Consider the following 20,390-nt stretch of genomic DNA (forward strand, 5'->3'; position numbering starts at 1 on the left):
TCTCATTCTCCTGGATCTACCTCCTAAATACTTGGGATTACAGGTGTGTTCCACCATGCCCATCTCCAAGCAATTTTTTTTTGAGGATTGAAAGTAATAATTTTTTTTCTTTCAGTGCTATAGATTGAGTCTAGACCCTCATACATGCTAGGCAAGCACTCTAACACTGAACTATACCCCCAGCCCTATTTGTTTTTTGTATTTTAATTTTATTGTGATAAGAACACTTAACCTGAAATCTCTCTCAACTGTTCTGTCAGTATTTAATACAATATTGTTAACTCTAGGCACAGTGCCATACAGTAGATCTTAGAACTTCCTCAACTGGTAATCTCTTTAACTGACAACTCCCTGTTTCCTCCTTCTCCCTGCCACTGGAATGCGCTGTTCTGCTTTTGGCACTTTTAACTATTGTAGATACCTCATGTATATAGAATCATGCATTTGTCCTGTAACTGCCTTGCTTGACCTAGCATAATGTCTTCCAGATTCATCCATGTTGTCACATATTGAAAGATTTCTTATTTTTCTTTGAAAGACTGCAATCAGCTGTTTTGGGTAAACACCCAGAAGTGGGATTACTACACAGTTTTAATTTTATTGAGGCCCCTCCCCCCCCATACCGTTTTCAATAGCAACAGCACCGTTTTGCATTCCCACCAACAGCAAACAGAATACAAGTATTCCAGTTTCTCTATACTCTCAGCAACATTTTCATTGTTAATGTTTTGTGTTTTTATAATAGCTACCCTAACAGGTGTGAGGTGATATCTCATATTAGTTTTGATTTTCAGTTCCCTAATAATTAGTGAGTGACTTTGAGTACTTTTCATATACCTCTTGGCTCTAGAAAATGTTCTGCCTTAAAACTAGCTCTTGATTGTTTGGGGGAAATATTTAATCTTGAAGAATCTGCCCCATTTTATCATGGGAGCTAGTTCCCCAAACTAGCAGTTAGGAGGAGAAATCATTGCTAACAGCCCTCAAAATGAAACCTATTTTAGGATTGGAGGCATGGCTTAAGTGGTAGAGCACCTGCCTAGCAAGCACAAGACCTTACATTCTAACCTCAGCACCACCACCAAAAAGTAGAAGAAAACTATTTTAGAAATGACAAAATTATCATCCAATTAAAAATACTTTATAAACTGTATCTTATTTATACATGTGTTAGTCAGCTTTCTGTCACTATGACAATATCTGTAATAATCACCTTGAGGGAATGCTTATTTTGGCTCACCGGTTTAGGATTTCAGTCCATGCTTACTTGACGCTGCTGCTTTGGACCTATGACGAGGCAGAACATCATGGCAGGGAGCATATATAGAGCAAAGCTGCTCACCTCATGGCAACTGGGAAGCAAACAGAGGAGGAGACTATGAGGCAGGCTAGTGTTAGGGGACATTCAGGACTCATAGAAAAATATTACATCTCAGATTAACCATGCTCTGGCTCAGGGACCACCCTCACCTGGCTGGGAACCACCCATGTCCCTCCCCACTCATTGATTATTGGATGGGAATCACCTGGTTCCTCCCTTCCCATAGGTTAGTTTTTAAAGCACCTGGAGAAGAGGAGCATGCACTTTGCCTCCAGAGTCCACCTGGGCCCCATCATGCTCCCTTTTGTATTTCCCTTCCCTAATTTTTAATAAACTCCATTTATACCCATGTGTCCTGTGGTAGATTCTTCCCAGTGGGACACAAAGAATTCGGAAGTCTTCTGACCACAGACTCCACCCGCCACCAACAGCTGGGGTCCCAATAGTCCCTTCAAGGGAATGTCCCCAGTGACCTAACTTCTTTCCTTAGGCCCACCTTCTAAAAGTTCCACCACCTCCCAAAAGCACCACAGGCTGATAACCAAGTCTTTAACATATGGCCTTTGGGAGGGAGGGGACTAAAGAGCTAAACCATAACAGTACATAATCTTTTTTGCAAACTAACTCTAAAAGCTAAAGGCTTACTAGAGATAGGGAGAGAACAGTTCTTCCCTCAAACGTTCTGAGAAATTCTCATCTGGGAGCTAGCTGAACTCCTAGAGCAAATGTTCCTAACAAATACAGGTTCTTTAAGACCTCTTCATGGTTTTGATATAGGAATATTCTATGATAAGTCCATCAATTTATAACAACATATTAATGACTTATGGAGAAACTCAACTGTTGGTAACCTGTTTCCTCCAAAACTTGATACATTACAATTCAGTTCCGATGCTGCCTACTTAGAATTAATATAACCCCAAAGGGTTAAAGGCAGTTTTCCATGACACTTCCCTCATTTCAGAAGGATTTCCCTCATGTCAGGTCAGCCACCTGTTTTTCTGAATGATTATAAATTCAGGGGTTCTCATGATCTCTTCAGATTATTCAGAGTCAGGAAGGCTATACTTAGTTACAGTTTGATTATAGCGAGGCTATAACTATAATTCTACTGTAAGCTAGTACACATATGAGGGAAGGAGCATGGAGCTGTGTCTTTACCTCCTAGCACATCACTATGTTTACCAACCAGGAAGCTCCACCGAGCTTTGCTGTCTAGAGTTTTAGTATATTACATGATTAATTAAATTATTGGCCACACACTGAGTTAATCTCTGGCCCCCTGCCTACCTCCAGAGTTGAGAGACCTAAACGTTCCAACCTATCAATTTGGTTATGAGTCCTATCCTGAAGCTATGGCATAGTATCCACCCAGAGTCTCTTGTCTTCATTAGCATAGCAAAGAAACTCCTGTCACTCAGGAGAGTTTAAGGATTATTGAGGCTTTCAGTCAGGAATCCAGGACAGGACAGATTATTTATTTTACCATGCTTGCATATTAACAGAAAACTGGCAGCACTCAGCACATGCATGTGGCACGATGAGACACACTCAGTCCATTTTTCTTGGTGGAGTATGATTGTGTATGATGTTATACTGGTCCAAATCAGGGATATCAGAATTAAAACTTTGGACTTGCCATTAAGCATGTAGTGGTAAGAGCATGTATGCCTTACCATTAATAATAATTTTAGTTAAGGAATATGTTTTAGGAAGAAATATTTAGTTCCACTGTTTTCATAAGAAATGTGACCCCATTAATGAATAAGAATTTGATGCTGCTTCTCTTTTATGATAGATCTTTTGTGATCCAGATAGTTAAATAACTTCTGTTAAGGATTTTATGATTGTTCTACTGAAATTTATCAGGAAAGATTCTAATGCAACATATTAATTAATGTGTTTTTTTTTTTTTCAAGTAATCTTCCTCTTTGATGCAGCAACTGGAAAACCACTTGGGGATGGGCAGCTTCTTTCTCATAAGGTAATAACTATTTCTAATGTAAATGACCACTATTTATTTCCTTCCCATTTAAAGTTAACAGGTATATTTTAAACATAGAAATTAGTTGTATTTAAAAATCAGTGTACATTCTGCATACATTATTTTGCCTAAAAATGTCACAGTTTAAGACTTAGCACAGAGAAAGTCTACAATAGGAAGCTGTGCATGCAAGTTAATTGAATATAAGGTCTGACTTAAAGGTCTATTTAAACTTTTTGCGGCTGTTCAGTAACATGTTCTATTTTGTGTAAAGCTTTATAAATAAAAAATGTATTTATGTTTTAAACCTCTATCAGTTTTCTCATGGACCTGTCCTTAGCATTTTCTTTAGATTTTAAGACTATAGTTAGAATACTATAATTATAGAGAAAAAAATTATTCCCCATAGAAGTACAAAAACAATCCTGAGTTATGAATTGTTCATTGGTTTCTGATGTTTAGTCTTAAAGGAGCACATTATGTTGAATTATTTGGGGTTTTGGTTTTTTTTTTTTAATTTTTTGGTGGTACTGGGGGTTGAACTCAGGGCCTCACACTTGCCAGGCAGGGGCTTCACCACTTGAGTCATGCCCCTAGCCCTTATTGCTTTAGCTGTTTTTTCAAATATGGTCTTGCAATTGATGCCTGGACCATGGGCCTCCTATTTTAGGATTCCCAGATAGCTGGGATGACAGGGTTTGTTCTACCATGCCCAGCTGTTGGTTGAGATGGCGTCTTATGAACTTTTTGCCTGGGCTGGCCTTGAACCACAAGCCTCCTGATCTTTACCTCCTGAGTACTGGGATTATAGTTGTGAGCTACCACACCTGGCGAGTTGTCCTTATAAATAAGTGATAAATCAGGGTGATATATCAGAGTTTAAAGATGCTTTCAATTTGGAGAGTTTTTTTTTTTTTGTCATTGGTTTAACTTGTTATTGTTTGATATCCAATGACACATATGCCACTGGGCAATTTTATTATTTAATAGTTCTAGCCAAGTGTTACTTTAAATAGTATTTTCTTCTTTGTAATTGTTTTAAAATCATGTAATGAATATATACATATACTTCAGATATAAAAACCTATTAAAAAGTATATGGTGGGGCTAGGCATGGTGGATCACACCTGTAATCCCATCTACTTGGGAGGCACAGAGTGGGAGGACTGTGGTTTGAGAGTTCATCCTAGGCAAAAAGTTAGCAAGATCCCATCTCAACAAACAAATCGGGTATGGTGGTATAGGACTGTCTTGCCAGTTGAGGCATAGGTAGGAGGATAATGATCTGAGACTGGCCTGAACAAAAAATGTGAAACCCTACCTGAAAAATAACCTATAAGCAAAAAGGACTGGAGGTGTGGCTCAAGTGGTAGAGCACATACTTGGCCAGCATAAGGTGCTGAGTTCAAACCCCAGTACCACAAAAAAAGAAAAAAAGTGTATATGGTGTAAAAAATCTCCCTATTACCCCAAGTACATATCAGTCTACCAAATAATTAACTGCTGTTATTACTCTCATGCATCTTTCCAGAGATTTTTAGTGCATTAGATACAAAAGTGATAAATGTTCTTTTCCTCCTCTTACACAAAAATGTAGCATGTAGTTCTGTTCCATGCTTTTTTTCACATGACACTATTTCTGGAGATCTTTCCCTATCTTTATATAATGTACTTTCCACTCCACCCCCATAGAACATTGTATGGCTGTATCAGAATTTTTTAATCTCTGCCCAAAGGAGAGACATTTAAATTGTTTCCAGTCATTTGCTGTTAGGATATTTCAAGGTGATTTGACTTGTGTATGCCTCCTCTTGCACATGTTCTAGTATAACTATAATTCCTAGTTCTAGTGTAACGTTAATTCCTGAAATGTTGTTGCCAGGTCAAAGAATCTGAGTACTTGCAATTATAAGTATTGTGAAGTTATTCTCCAAAGAGATTATATCAATTAATCTTCCCAATGGTAGTGTATGAAGTGCCTGTTTCCCTACAACCTTTTTTTAATAGTCATTCTTAAATCAAGATTATGTAAGCAAAATTGTTCCTTTTCAGTAGAACTAAGCATATATTAAAAAAGTAAATTTCAAAGATGCAGTCGTGTGTGTTAACAATACTAAAATGAGAATCATTTAAGAAGGTTGAATGAACATTTGTTTTAATCTGGTAACTTTCACTAGAGCACTTGCTCTAAGTGTAAGAATTTCCTAAGCATAAGAAACTTACAGTTTCCTAATTCTAAGAATGGTGGTGACTTTCTCCACATCACATACTTCATTCAGGTATTCAGTACATGTATGTATAATACAGAGTTTAAAATTTGTACATTCTATGGAGTAATAGAAAAATCACCCCATCTGTTTTATTTTACATGTAAGAAACTAAAGCCCAAGATCTTCCCAAATAATAACAGATCTCAAACTAGAACTCATGTCTGTTTATTATTAAGTAAATATTAATGAGTGTAGAACAAGGGAAAAGGTTCTACTGAATACAAAGCCGCTTTCATGTCCCACTGCAAAGAATGACTTGGGAGGAACAGAAGTAGAGGCGGTAAGAATGGAGAAGAGGAAGTGGGGGGGGACTCTGCTGAATAAAGTGGGTTTACATAGCCGTCATTAGCATTATGATCCAATTCTTTTAATTTCTTAGGAAGGAGAATCACATCTGGTTTTAAAAGGATGCTAGGTTCTTTTGCTGGTGGTGATAATTCTTTATTGTAATGATGAATTTATTTATTCAAAATACCTCAATTTAGTATTTCATGAGTGCCTTGATACACAGGGAGCAAAATTAAATTCTTTTTCTTCCTTAAAATATAAATTACAGTATTCCAGAGAAGAGCTCAATTTTTTAAAGTGTATTTTGAACTATATTATGACTGACCCTATCAATTTGGCTAGTGGTATATATGTATTTTTGTTTTAAAGGGGTTATTTATAGTACATTTAGATACAATGACTTGATGGTATAATCATGATTCCTGTTGAATTCACAGTTCCTCACAAAATCTTCAGACAAAGTAGGCAATAAATAAATCCCTCTTGGGTTGAATTGAAATGAATCCATACTAAAGCATTTCCAAACTTTAAGAAAATTCATCTGCCTAGCTAGTATAATAAAATAATGCAGCATGTCAGAAATACTCAGTTATTGTGGAAAAGCAAAGATCGTGGAGTCAGAAGTCTGAGTTGTGAGTTTTAGACAGGCTTGGGACCAGCTTTTTCTGTGCAAAAGTCACTTACTGGCTATGGGTCTCATTTGTGAAATAAGTGTTATAATAATGCCTGTTTTGCAGGAAACCATATGGAAGAATCCACAAATTTTTAGCACTCTGGAAATGAGATATTTCCATCTATTTCCAAAATTTATACTTATATGTTTTTTTTTTCTTTTTCGTTACAAGGGTTTGAACTTAGGGCCTTGAGTTTACTACACAGATGTTCTACACTTGAGCTGTACTCCCAACCCTTATGCTTAAAATATAGGTGTTAGGCAATCTTAGAATAAATTTTAATACAAAGAATTTTTAAGTCAAAATAGATCTCTCATGTGATACCCAAACTTGCCTCACCTTTTCACCTTGTCTACTAAAGATAGGACAGAAAGGCAGATAGAAGTATTTCTCAGTATACAGAGTTAGAAAATGTAGATTATTTTATTGTATTGGCAGTTCAAAATTAACAGAAACATTTTATTATTATATGTAGGTAAGTGACATTTAATTAATTTTTTTGAGAGTCTTCTGTGTAGCCCAGGCTGGCCATCTTTCTGCCACAGCATTCTGAATGCTAGCATTATAGGTGTATACTACCATGCCAGGCTTAACTGACCTTTAAGAACAGAAATGTCCTTAGGAAAAGTAAATAGTATTCTAATCTTATGTGAAGCACTAAAAGTAATCCAACATTGACATTTTTTTTAAATTTTAGAATGAAATCTTGGAAATTGCTCTGGATCAAAAAGGACTTACCAATGATAGAAAAATTGCTTTCATTGATAAAAATAGAGATCTCTATATTACCTCAGTGAAACGATTTGGGAAGGAAGAACAAATAATCAAACTCGGTAAAATAATTTTTTGCATTAAAATTTTTAATTATTGCCAATTTTCTGAGTTCTGAATCATATACTAAATTGTTTGAATAAATTTGCGAAAATGTTTTGGTCTCTCATTTCTTAGCTATATAACTCTATTAATAGCAAGTTTTTAGCTTCTCTAGTTAAATTGGCATCAAAAGAAACACCTCTCAGTTAGAAATATAATGGCTCTAGGGAGAGCATTTAAATATTTCCATAAATTTTTATGTGAATTTTTGCATATGTTTTCACCATTATGTAATCAGGAAGTAGAGAAATACCTATTAGAAATTAGATGGGGTCTTGTTTGTCAGCTGATTTTAAAGATATATTTTTAATGCTCATATATTGAAACTAATAAAACATTAACGTTCTTTTTAAATTTAGGAACAATGGTGCATACTTTGGCATGGTGTGATACATGCAATATCCTTTGTGGACTTCAAGATACTCGGTTTACAGTATGGTATTATCCCAATACCGTTTATGTGGACAGAGACATTTTGCCTAAAACATTGTATGAAAGGGATGCAAGGTAACATTTTGCTGCACAGCTTTGGAATGGTGGTAAACAGAACTCTGACAGAGAGTTGTACTTCTGCCTTTAACTTCCGTCACGCAAAAGTGTCTTTCACTTTAATCAGATTCAAACTAAAGCTAGCTTAGTGGAGTTAAGTGATGAGATCAAGTTGATAGTATGAACTATTTTTTGTCTTGTTGCATGAATATAATTTTCAAGCTTAATGTTGTTTAATAGTAGCTCAGGTAGTTTTTTCTAGTGTGATTTAGGATTTTATATAAAAGATTTTTCATCGATGTGCCACTTTGTGATAACTACGTAGCACACAGATTATCATTGATTTTAAAACTTTTAGGAATGTGTGTCCTTCTTAAATTGAATTTTTTGGTTGATATCAAAGGTAAGGGTTGGGCTGGAGGCATGGTTCAAGTGGTAACTGCAAGCCTGCCTATCAAGTGCAAAGCCCTGAGTTCAAACACAGTGCAGAAAGAAAACTTTCCTAAAAGTATTTATATCCTTCAGAAAATCAATGAGATTTATATTCTTAAATTTTCAAAGAGATAGGAGATCTCTTACTCTTGACAAAATAGGAATACAAAAGTTTCTTGACTCTAAACTTCAGTTTTCAAATCTGTTTAGCGCTCACAGTGCGGCTCAAGTGGTAGAGTACCTTCCTAGCAAGGAAGAAGTCCTGAATTCAAAACCCTAGTACTATAAAAGATTAAATCCCTTTTGAGTTCATTTTTAATATTTAAGTTTACGACCTTAGCAAACTAGAGAGGCACCAAATTAAAATTGCTTTTTTTTTTTAAAAAAAGGTTTTCAAATTAATGAAGTCAGACTTCTTAAGTTGACTCTTTTTATTATGAGAAAATAATTTTGGAATTCAGCTTAATTTTTATTGGTCTACCTTTTAATACTCTAAAAAACAAAAGCTAATTATTTAATCATTTATATGACTTATCTTAAGTCTCAGGAATAAAAAAGATGTGTTATTCAACTTTCTAACTCTATTACAAATACCTGAGATAATCAACTTAAAAAGAGAAAAGCCTTTTTTTGGCTCATGATACCTGAGGTTCTAGGCCATGGTCAGTTGACCCCATTGCTTTTAGGCCTGTGGCAAAGGGGCTGATCGTAGCATTAAGTGAGTACTGGAGTGAAGCTGCTATACCTTAAGGCTGGGAAGTGAGAAAGGAAGGGAAAGGGGCTAGGGTCTTACTATACTCTTCAAGGGCACAACCCCAGTGGACCTGGGTACTTCTCACTTAGGCCTCACCTCTGAAACACTCCTCCTTCTACCTCCCAGTAGCACCAGCTCGAGGATCAGGCCTTTACCACTTGGACTTTTAGGGATACGTAAGATCCAAATGACAACAAAATCTCATTTAAAATGCTTTCAGGTTTAGCTTTCAAATATATAATAATTTTTACTACTTTAAACTGTTGGCATATTTTAGCAAGTTAGATTGAAATGTTTATTTGAATATATACATTCTTCCTCACGTTAAGTTTTGGGAGGATGCATTTTGAAGATTAGAGACTGTATGTATGTCAAGAGTTGCTTCCCAGATTTAATACCTATGAAAAATTTTGCTCAGAAGAAAACTTTTACGTTACTTCTGTTTTTTTTATCAACAGTGAATATAGTAAAAACCCCCATATTGTGAGTTTTGTTGGAAATCAGGTAACTATAAGAAGAGCTGATGGCTCCCTAGTTCAGATCAGCATATCTCCATATCCTGCTATTCTCCATGAGTATGTAAGCAGTTCAAAATGGGAGGATGCTGTAAGACTTTGTCGCTTTGTTAAGGTACTTTACGTTTCACATCCATAGTTGTCTATATATTGTGTATTAGTTTTGCAAGATGGCTAATAATAACAAAGGGCTAGAAAAATTGTGAATAGGATCGTGTCTTTTATTTTATAAATGAACACATGACCAATACAAAGGAATAGATGTTGCTGTGTGGTTTATTCTTTGAGGAGACTATAATTAGATAAGTAGTTTCTCCATGCTGGCACATATAACAATCTCCTGTGGAACTTTCTTAAAAGTCAGGTTGTTAAGTTCTACCTCCACAAAGATTCTGATTCATTAGCTATGGGTTGAGGCCTGGGCATATATCTTTAAATTCCTCAGACCATTCTTTTATGCAGCTAATGTTAAGACTCTGCTTTAAGCTATGAGTGATGATTCATGCCTCTGATCTTAGCATTCAGGAGGCTTGGCAGGAGGGCCAATGTGGGCTGCACAGTGAGTTCAAGGCCAGCTTGGGCTACATAGCTTTAGATCAGCAATTCCCAACTTGATTGTATCTAGTGTGTTCCAAACATGTTTGGCCATAGGTCTCTTTTATTGAGTATCAGTTAACATCCCTTAGAATACACTTTTGGTGTTTCCTTATAATGGGTTGTTGGAAGCAATCCACCATAATAGCATTGTTTGAGAACTGTACTATTCCTCTGATTCCCTGTCACCTCATCAAAAAGACAGGAGGCAGGGCAGGTGGAATAGCTCGAATGGTAGAGCACTTGCCTAGCAAGTATGAGGAGAGAGAGAGAGAAAAAACTTTATTCAAAAGAAGTTCTCTCTATGTATTTTAACAAAGTAGTCACAATGAAATTTTCATATTTTTGAATTTTTTTGTAATGCCATATTCCCTAATTTTTTTAATTAATTAATTCTTTTACCATGAATATTTCAATGACTGTTTAAGGCAGTTTGGTCATTTAGTTAAGACAGTTGTTCTCGTATTTCACTTTAGGAGCAAACAATGTGGGCTTGTCTAGCCGCTATGGCAGTTGCTAGTCGAGATATGACTACTGCGGAAATAGCCTATGCAGCAATTGGTGAAGTAAGTAAATAATGTTTAGACATATGTACGTGTCTATGGTTTTTCTCACCACAATCTATTGTATTTCTGTCATTACCACTTCCAATATGTTTCTTTTCCTTTTGTTTAGATTGATAAGGTTCAGTACATCAATTCTATGAAAGAGCTCCCATCTAAGGAATCAAAAATGGCTCACATACTAATGTTTAGTGGGAACATACAGGAGGCTGAAATGGTACTTCTTCAGGCTGGCCTCGTTTATCAAGCGATCCAGATCAATATTAATCTCTATAACTGGGAGAGGTAATAAAAATGCTTTTCAACAATTCAAAAACTGTTTGGCCTTATGTATTCTTCCATCCACCACTTAATAAGTTACATTTTTCCACTATACTTAATAATTTCCTAACACTACAAAAGAATTTGTTGATATTTTTATTTGTGAGTGGTTTACCTGCTGGAACTTAACATCTTCAGGCCTAGAAAATTGTGGCGATTTATGCCATTCTGAATTTGTGATTGATTAGAAGGTAGAGTATAAAGAAAAGAGATTTTAGGATGTCTCCCAAATTTCTGATTTTAGTACTAGGAAAATGGTGGTACTATTAGCAAATAGTGAGTATAACTTTAGTCACATTGAATTTGAAATATTTATGAAGGAATTATGTAATAATAGTTCATTACATGGACCTGGAACTCATGCGAAAGATTTGAACTGGACTTGAAGACTTAGAAGTCATCAGTAAATGGACAGTAGTTGAAGCAAGAATATATGTAATTGACGGGGGAATGTGTGGAATAAGAAGAGATCCAACTACATTTATGGAATGGATGAAAGAGGAGGAATCCACCAAAAGGTGATCCCATGAAACAGGCAAAGAAGAGCCAAGGGGTGTTTATGGTGCTAAGGAAGAAAGAAGAAAGGATTTATTGTAAGGAAGAGTCAGCAGCAAACCACCCCTCCCATTAGGCTTTGGGACAGATTGCTTTCTGAGACAGCATAGCATGCTGCTCTTCTGTAGGACATACTAAGTTCCTCCTCCTATTCTCTCATGTATGTGCTTCTCAATGAACAAAATTGTGTTGCTTATCTGCTCCTGAAAAGTTACTATTTTATAAAATTGGTTCAAAATGTCCTTCATGATCTTTGTTTATGTTTAGGCTCAAAAATAACCCATATATCTTTCAACTGTAAAGCCCTGTATTTATTATTCCTCTTAGATTAGAATTTTTGTAGATGTCCTACAAAGAGGTAACAAAAATTGCATAAAGTTAATTTTTTTATTTATATACTATAGTCTTATTTAATTTATGCCCTAATGATCTATACTTCATTCATATAATTCAGCCTGTGTTTCTGTCCTTCACACAAATTTTTATCATTGGTTGGTGTACAGAAAATCACAATAGATATTCATTCTGTAAAAACAAACAGGCTTTTATCCATGTCCTCAATTTATTCACAATTCTTAAAGTTTAAGGAAATTAGTTTGGAAGAGATACAGCATAAATAATATTTTTAAACTATGTTAAATAACTGATAGAAAATTATATGTACTATTATCATTACAAGCCTAACAGTTTTATGAAAAATAGGGAAGAATAGTATTTATAATCTTCTTTCAGCCAATGTTGTTGAAAAAATATTTACATTGATTAATGATAGATACTACTATTCAAATAATACTCTGATCATGGTACAATATAACAAAAAATTATAATGATCTTTGTCTTAAAAAGCTTAAAACTTAATTTGGACTTCTTTTTATTGTCATTGATAATAGTAAAGCTTCCACTTATCGAGTGCCTATGATCTGCCAGGAATTAATTGTGCTGAACACTTTGTATATCGTCTGATTAGGTAATCGCAACAACTCTGTGAGATTAGATGTTACCATCCCCATTTTACAAATGAGGACATTAAGCCTTACCTATAAGTAAGTAAGAAATCTAGGATTTGAATCTAAGTTTTCTAATATCAAAGAGGAACTCAGTTGAACACCAAATAATTAGACATACTATTGCTTGTATTGTTTTATTTGACTACGGTTTATGTCTTTGCAGCTATTTATGTCATCTTTTTCTTTTCAGAACATACTTCTTGAAGGACAGAAACATTTTATATTGTCTATGCATAGTAGGGACTTAATGTTCATGCTCTTCATATCTAGGTAATACTCCTTATCATTTTGCAGTACTCTTTCTCTTCTAACATTTATTGAGTGTAGATAGCATGTAGTGGGTGAGTAGGTATCCTTTCAGGAAGATGAGAAAATTTGCCTCTGATGGCCTTAGTATAAACCCTGGAACCTCTTGTACCTCACTTGACTTAAGTGAAACTTTCCTCTTCCCAGAGGATGCTGCTTCTCTACCAGATCTCTCAAATTGAGTCCATTTCTCTCCTCCAGCTATGCAATTCTTAGGATCTGAATGTGAGTGGAGGTGGTGTTCTTTCTCCCTGCATGTTCCAATCTTACAAAATCTCTAGTGCTTTGAAGCTCATGCCATGTGACCACGCTTACTCTCTGCTGGAGACGTCAATCCTGTACCCTGCTCATTGCTTATACATTCCCTCCCTCAAATTCTCAGCAAGTAACTCTGCCTGAAGATTACTGAATTTTAGAAAGAAGGAAAATAAGAACAAAAAATGTAGTGAGGAAAGAGAATGACTCCTAGGTATTCCTCTCCTGTCTACCTTGACATTTTCTTTTCTTGGGTTTCTGGTTTTTATTTAACTATAAACTAGTGGATTTGGTCACGTGCTGGTAGACTTATAAAATAATAAAGATCCAGTATTCTGATTATTGTCTTTATCCATACTTAAGGCTTGCAAATATGCAAGTCCAGTTACTGAACTGCCTATTCAACATTTCCATTAGGTAGATAGGTCACATGTATGAGTTCAGATTTATGTTTATTCCCTCATATTGCTTCTGATCTTCTAGGTAATCTACCTTTTTTCTCCCCTTTGTGGTTCCGATTGAACCTAGGGCCCCTTGGCATGCTAGGCAAACATTCCTACCACAGAGCTCCACCCCTATCCTCCAGGGCAATCTTACTATCCTGGAATTGCACAAAGCTGGAAATTCAGGAGTTCCTTTTGACATTTTCCTCCCATCCTATTCTCAACCATTTACCTCCCAAATAGACCCTCATCTACTCATCTACTTCACTCTCAGCAGGTTTGTCTAAGTTGATCCAGCTTTTTCTTTGTCATGTCCTCACTCACTCATCTCCCTGTCTATACTCTCCCTTTGCATTCTTCACAATGCAGGAGTAGTGATATTTCCCAATGGAAATTTGATCATGTCACTCTTTGACTTCCATCTCACTTAAAATGAAACCATAGTTTCCTATTGCTTTGAGCACAAATGTCAAAATTGGATAAGAAGTTATTTCAGTAGTGAGCAGAAGTAATTATAGCTGTTAAGAAACTTTTAGAAACATATATCATCTTCATTTCCAAACTCTACAGAGTTACTATAATTGATACATTAAAATATTACATGGAAATTTGCTTTGAAAAAAAAAATCTTTGGCCAAATATCTGGTCATTTTAAATGTACTCTGTGGCAAAGGACTGTTGGATGAGAAGAGGGCAATTATGATTAGGAATGGGGACTTTAGAATCAGACCCAGTTCTGCACTTACTAGCTATATAATCTTGGACAAATTACTGAAGCTCTATAAATTTCAGTTTCCTTATGCTTAAAATGGTGATAATTACCATCTCAGGATTTGTTGTCAGGATAAAAGTAAAATAGATTTGAAAATCTCTTAGCAAAGTGCCTGATACATAGTAATGCCTTTAATAAGTAATAGCCGTTATTCATTGTTTAAATATTTGTCAAGCACCTCCAGTGTGCCAAACTTGGGGCACTAAGAATACAGCAATGAGCAAAAGCAACAAAGTTCCGTGACAATGATTTTGATTTTGATTGTATACCTCTAAATGGTATAGCTTACATAAAAATGTAGAAGTAGGAAAGGTAGGTATCTTGGAATATATATGCATATATATGTGGATAGATACACACACATATATATATATATATCTGTATTTTTGTAGATGAAGATTATTTCATATATATGATATATAATAATACTCTCCATCTGCAAATATTTTCAAGCATTGGGTGAATGATAAAACTGTGTGATCAGTTAATTGATTAATTAACATACTTGGATGCCTATATAGATGATGATCTTTTTAAAAAGATCTTATTTTTACTTCACATATATTTCTCTTTTCTGTTAGAACTGAGTAGGTGATCATTCTTATAAACTAAAGTTTGCACAATTGGCTTGTACTATCAGTGTTTAAAAATGTTTAGGTGTTGTGTATGTACAGAAAAGTCTGTCAGAGCTTGAAATTGTCTGGGTACTTTAGCAGCAAAGTAAGCCCACAAATGGTATTGTACAGCCAAAACTATACTAAATGGTGGATTTTTTTTTTTTGTAGTAGTTGGTCTGTCTAAAATTTTGGATCTATTTGAATCTACTTTGTGATCTATTTGGGTATCATTGATGTTACCCAGTTCATGAGGCTCAGCAAGGGTGGGATTTGTGGTTATGAAGTCCAGGGGAGCTCCTAGACGTGGACCAGGAACCACTGAAGGAAGTGTCAGCTGGTAGAGAGTAACAAGGCCATGATTGTGGCTGGGATTAGCCACAAGAGTTTAGGAATGAAGAGGGCAGCAGCTACATCTCTGTTTAAAGAGATGTTTAAGAAGACAGGTTACCACAAGAGATCAGGAGGAACCAAAAGGATGGATTTTAAAAGCCTGTTTATTATGGAAAATTTTCAAACATACAGAAATAGAATAATGTATCCTTCAACAGTTACCAATTTGTGGACAATCTCCCTCTGTCCCCACCTCTTCCCTTACTATTTATTTTAAAGTAGACTCCAATCATATTGTTGTACCTATAAATATTTTGGTATATATCTCTAAAAGTTTCTTTTAACATCATCATAATACCATGATAATACTTAAAAAGTTAACAGTAGTTATACTTAGTGTCTTTATTTCTCTGTTTATCTCATAAATGTTTTGTTTTATGGTTTGACTTAAAATCTAAAAAAGATCATATATTGTCATTAGTTGATACATTTTTAGTTTTTTAATCTGTAGGCTCTTCTATTTCTTTTTGTGCTTTCTTGAAATTTTCTTCAATAGAAACTGGGCCTACAGAACATTGTTGATTGCCTCTTTATGGTGCCATTTAACATGTTCTTCTGTCTCTTCCTGAATTAGCTGCAAATTGGCTGTTGAATCTAGAAACTTGATAGGTTTAGGTTTAATTTGGGGGGAGGAGGTAGGTTACAGGTGGTGTATACATTTCATAATGCCTGGTTGAATTCCGTTGATGCTTACTTCCTAGATCCATAATTAGGGATTATAAACTGGTGATATTCTAGAAGGACAGAATTTAAATATTGGATGACATATTAGATTGCTTTTAAGATCCCTGAATTTCTATGTTTGTTTAAATCATCCAGAAGAGAATAGGTTTTAATTAATTCAGATGTTTCTTTTATATTTGAACTTGAAAATTGCCTGCAACCTACTAAGATACAACTCCTAAAGAATTGTAGGTAAGCAAGTTACCTACTTCATATCTACTTTGGACATTTGGTGATAACATTCTCTCAGAAACTGAAAAGGGGTAGAAACTAGAAGCTCCAGGTAACCATACTAATCCTTTATGTAAGTATTAATAAAAATAATTTCTCACCTTCTACCAGTTATACAAAATGATTTTTATTCATTCAAGTTATGCAAAAGATCATATTTTGAAGTTATAACATCTTTTTATATAACTTCCTTCTATTTAAAATACATGGATTTATTCCAGGCCTAGAATCTAATGTCACATTTGTTTGGTTGCCAAATAACCATTTTAAAACTAGAGACATACTGTTCCTAAAACCCTTATATAATTTGGAGTAAGTCCCCTATGAAATGTGGTAAAGAAACATTTTTTTAACCAGCATGTGCTTTTAGAGAACATTTAAAATAGCACATATCATTTGAATGTTTACCTTCAGCCATTGCTCTTCAATCAAAAAACTAATACTTTATTATGATTCTTATAATAACAGTTTTTATAGATAACAGTTAGTGTTCAAGCATCTAAATACAGTATTAGATATCATGTTCTGTTCTTTCTGCATAAATTAAATGTATTGATGTTCCATACTAAATTATCTCTCTGGTGTTTTTGAAAAGTCCCATAACAGATTGATTGATTGCTTATGTATTTATCATTTAGAACACCTTGAGTTTTGGACAATAAAGATATCCTTTCCTATCAGGTACAACTAGGTACCAAAAGGACGATTCATCAAATTCTCCATTGACACATACACCACTGGAATCAGAGCCTTGAGTGGGTAGGGGGAAGTGTATGAGAGAAGGTTACAAAGGTTGAAGCATCATTACTTCCATTGCTCCTCTTTTGAGCCTCTGTGAATTACTTTCTTCTTTTATCTTCCACTTTTATTCCTGTATATTCTAGTATCTATATTCTCTTCTGCCTGACCTCTTTGAGGATTTCAAGCCACAGAAAATTGAGGGAACTTTGTATGAGGCCATGAATGATAGCAAATACTGAGCTTTGCACTTGGCAATAAAGTATACATCAACATATTTTTTATAAGGAATCATGTTGCTTAACTCTGGCATTATCATTTGTATTACACATGACTTATGTTATATTTTTTCATATTAAACCTTTAGTATCAATTGTCTAACAACCATTAATACATACAGCATATCTGACATACTTTTTGTTTTGGCAGTAATGGGCCTTGTGCTTACTCAGGAGGCACTCTACCACTGGCGGAGCCACACCCCTTGTCCTTTTTACTTTAGTTAATTTTGAGATATGATCTCACTTTATGCCTGGGCCAGCGTGGACCATGATTCTCCTATTTGTGCTTTCCTGTGTAGCTGGAGATGACAGGTGGCACTAGGCCTAGCCATTGGTTGAGATGGGGATCTCACAAACTTTTTTTGTGGGCTGGCCTTGAACTGCGATCCTCCCTATCTCCACCTGCTGAATAGGATGGATTACTGACCTGAGCTACTGTGCCCAGTCATAAAATACTTTTTAATGTGACTATATAGTGGGTGGAGGCATGACTCAACCAATAGTGTGCCTACCTATCAAGCATAGAAGCCCTGAGTACAAAACCCCAGTACCATCAAACAAATAAAAGTGACTATTTAGTGTGATTAGTATGAGGGGAAATCAAAGCATGCTAAAAATGAAAAGTCAGTCACAAGTTGCAAAATATCTAGTCAACATCCAGTTTCATCTAAAATAGCAGATTTATAATAGTTGGCTCTGATAAATGATGAGTGAACTATTCTAATATGTTAGAGAGCTTGAGAAATACTGTGCTTTTTGACTATTTTGATGACTCATTCATACTTTAAAACAAGATGACAATAAACAGTGTAGAAGAGCTACCTGCCATCTGGTTACTCCTGACTCAGGTAATGTGAGCTGTGTACAAGATTGCAGGGGCTGAGGCCCTGGCCAAAACCTTCTTGTAAAAGTAAGCCTGAAACTGAGGACTAATCTGCTTTCCTTGCAAATTATCATCAGTGTGTGCATTTTGTGTCTTCAGTGTTGTACCACCGTTTTTTAGCAATTCACTTAGTTCTCTTCTGCTATTTGAATAAAATATTACTTTAAAAATAACTTAGTTGAATAGATAGATGCTGAATGAATTATAAAATTTAAATAACTTTAACATTTTAAGACTCAAATGACAAAAGGCATTTTGTCAGATGTTTCTTAATGTCAATTTGTTCTATTCATAAGATTTTTAATGCTACCATCATAAGAATAATTTTTAATTCTATAAATTTATTAGAGACTTAAAAAAGTAGCCAAGATAGTTGAATTCAAATGAAGTGCAAGTACTTGAATTTTGTTTTCAAAATTTTTTTTTCTGTTAACATGTGCCATGCACCCCCTCTGTAGAACTCACCAAAGAGAAATGAAAACAAGATCGCCCTTCAGTAAATGGAGGAAACAGACTACATAATAATTATAATACACCATATATACTGCTGTAATCATAGTATGTATAAATGATATGGAACATAGATAATAGTCACTTATTTCTAGAAGGTGAACTAGTCAGGAAGAAGGAGTCATGTAATCTGGGCCTTAAAAAATGAACAGGAATTTGCAAGATGAATATGGAAGAAAATGACATTCAAGACTGAGATAAGGAAAAGGACCAAATGTTTTTCCTACCTGTAACTCCAAAACTGCTATCTTTACAGTCTGATACAAGCAATACTGATCATCTTTTATTTTCCATTACAGGGCTCTGGAACTGGCTGTAAAGTACAAAACGCATGTTGATACAGTTCTTGCTTACCGTCAAAAGTTTTTGGAGACATTTGGTAAACAGGAAACCAATAAACGATACTTGCAGTATGCAGAAGGCGTAAGTATTGCATAGTATTTTATAACATATCTGCTTTATAAATATATAAAACATCTTAAGACAAAAGTTGAATGATTCATACCATAATTTCTAACATTTTTTGCCTTCTGATTATATAGTCTTATTTTACAACTTGTTATAAAGCTAATTTTTTTTTTTTTACTGAATTCTTATAGCCATGTTTGAAATAACTCAAGTCTGTTTTTATAATCCGTTTGTCTTAAAGTTGGGTACTATTTTAGATTTTTAGATAAAATAAACAGCTAGGATAAAAGTTAGCTCCTGAATTTTGTTTTCTACCAGCTGCCCTCTCTCTACTCCAGGAGAAATATACAAGCACAAAGGGCCCAGCCCAGAAAATGCGTAATTCCAGTGTGTATCAGTCCAAAAGAGAGTTCACCCTAGTGCCTAGAACATAACTGATTGTGGCCCCTTAACCCATACCCTTCAGGCTTAGAGCACACACTGCTCTAGCCATGTAGATCCAAGGAGTTTGACTCCCAAGAACTGTGATCCTTGTTTCCAGTTCTGTAAACTTGTTTCCTTAGCCTTTAACTCATTGATTCATTCAAAAAAAGAGTTTATGAGGACTGGAGGCATGGTATAAGTGATAGATCACCTGCCCAGCAAGCATGAGGCCATAATCTTAAACCCCCCTATCACAAAAAAAAAAAAAAAAGACTTATGCAATCTCGCTATTACTGGGCACTCTGCTAGTTAGTTGTTGAGTCAGATGCAGCCTCTGTCTTCCTCTAGCCTTCGTGGTGCTCTCCATCTTGGGGTAGGATGAAGTAGAATGTTTTATGAGGCCCTGAGTTCTGATTCCAGCACCGTGAAAGGAAAGGAAGGAAGATAAATAAGTAAAATGGAATGTTCTGATCCTCCCCAGGGGTAGGATAGGTTAAAGGACCCTTGGGAAAAAGAAACTAGAGAGAAGACACCTACAATTTCTACTGAAGCTATCATTCTCTGCTTACCATATTTAGAATACTAGGTGCCATGATCTACATTTTTGAACTTCAGCATTATTCAGGGGAGCAAGGCCTTTGGGCTATTCTTAACGTTTAGCAATGCAACGTCAGTATGTACATTCAAGATAACTACAAGTTGTGGATTTGGGTTAGGGTTATATTTTATAAAGGTTTCACAAATTTTTTTGTTCTTCTTAAGTCTATTTT

The 20,390-nt window shown here is 35.2% G+C and overlaps 1 protein-coding gene across 6 annotated transcripts in view; it reads left to right on the plus strand.

Moving 5' to 3' along the window:
• Positions 1-20,390, plus strand: part of Ift80 (intraflagellar transport 80) — a 119,345-nt gene that overhangs the window by 91,948 nt on the left and 7,007 nt on the right. For all 6 annotated transcript variants that reach the window (XM_074073888.1, XM_074073886.1, XM_074073889.1 and 3 more), the window contains 7 exons: positions 3,241-3,305; positions 7,235-7,370; positions 7,770-7,917; positions 9,544-9,715; positions 10,671-10,760; positions 10,870-11,042; positions 19,089-19,212. In XM_074073888.1, coding sequence (XP_073929989.1) covers positions 3,241-3,305; positions 7,235-7,370; positions 7,770-7,917; positions 9,544-9,715; positions 10,671-10,760; positions 10,870-11,042; positions 19,089-19,212 — 908 coding nt within the window. The remainder of the gene's footprint in view (positions 1-3,240; positions 3,306-7,234; positions 7,371-7,769; positions 7,918-9,543; positions 9,716-10,670; positions 10,761-10,869; positions 11,043-19,088; positions 19,213-20,390) is intronic.

The sequence above is a fragment of the Castor canadensis genome, chromosome 5 (genome assembly GCF_047511655.1).
Source record: "Castor canadensis chromosome 5, mCasCan1.hap1v2, whole genome shotgun sequence".
Taxonomy (NCBI): Eukaryota; Metazoa; Chordata; class Mammalia; order Rodentia; family Castoridae; genus Castor; species Castor canadensis.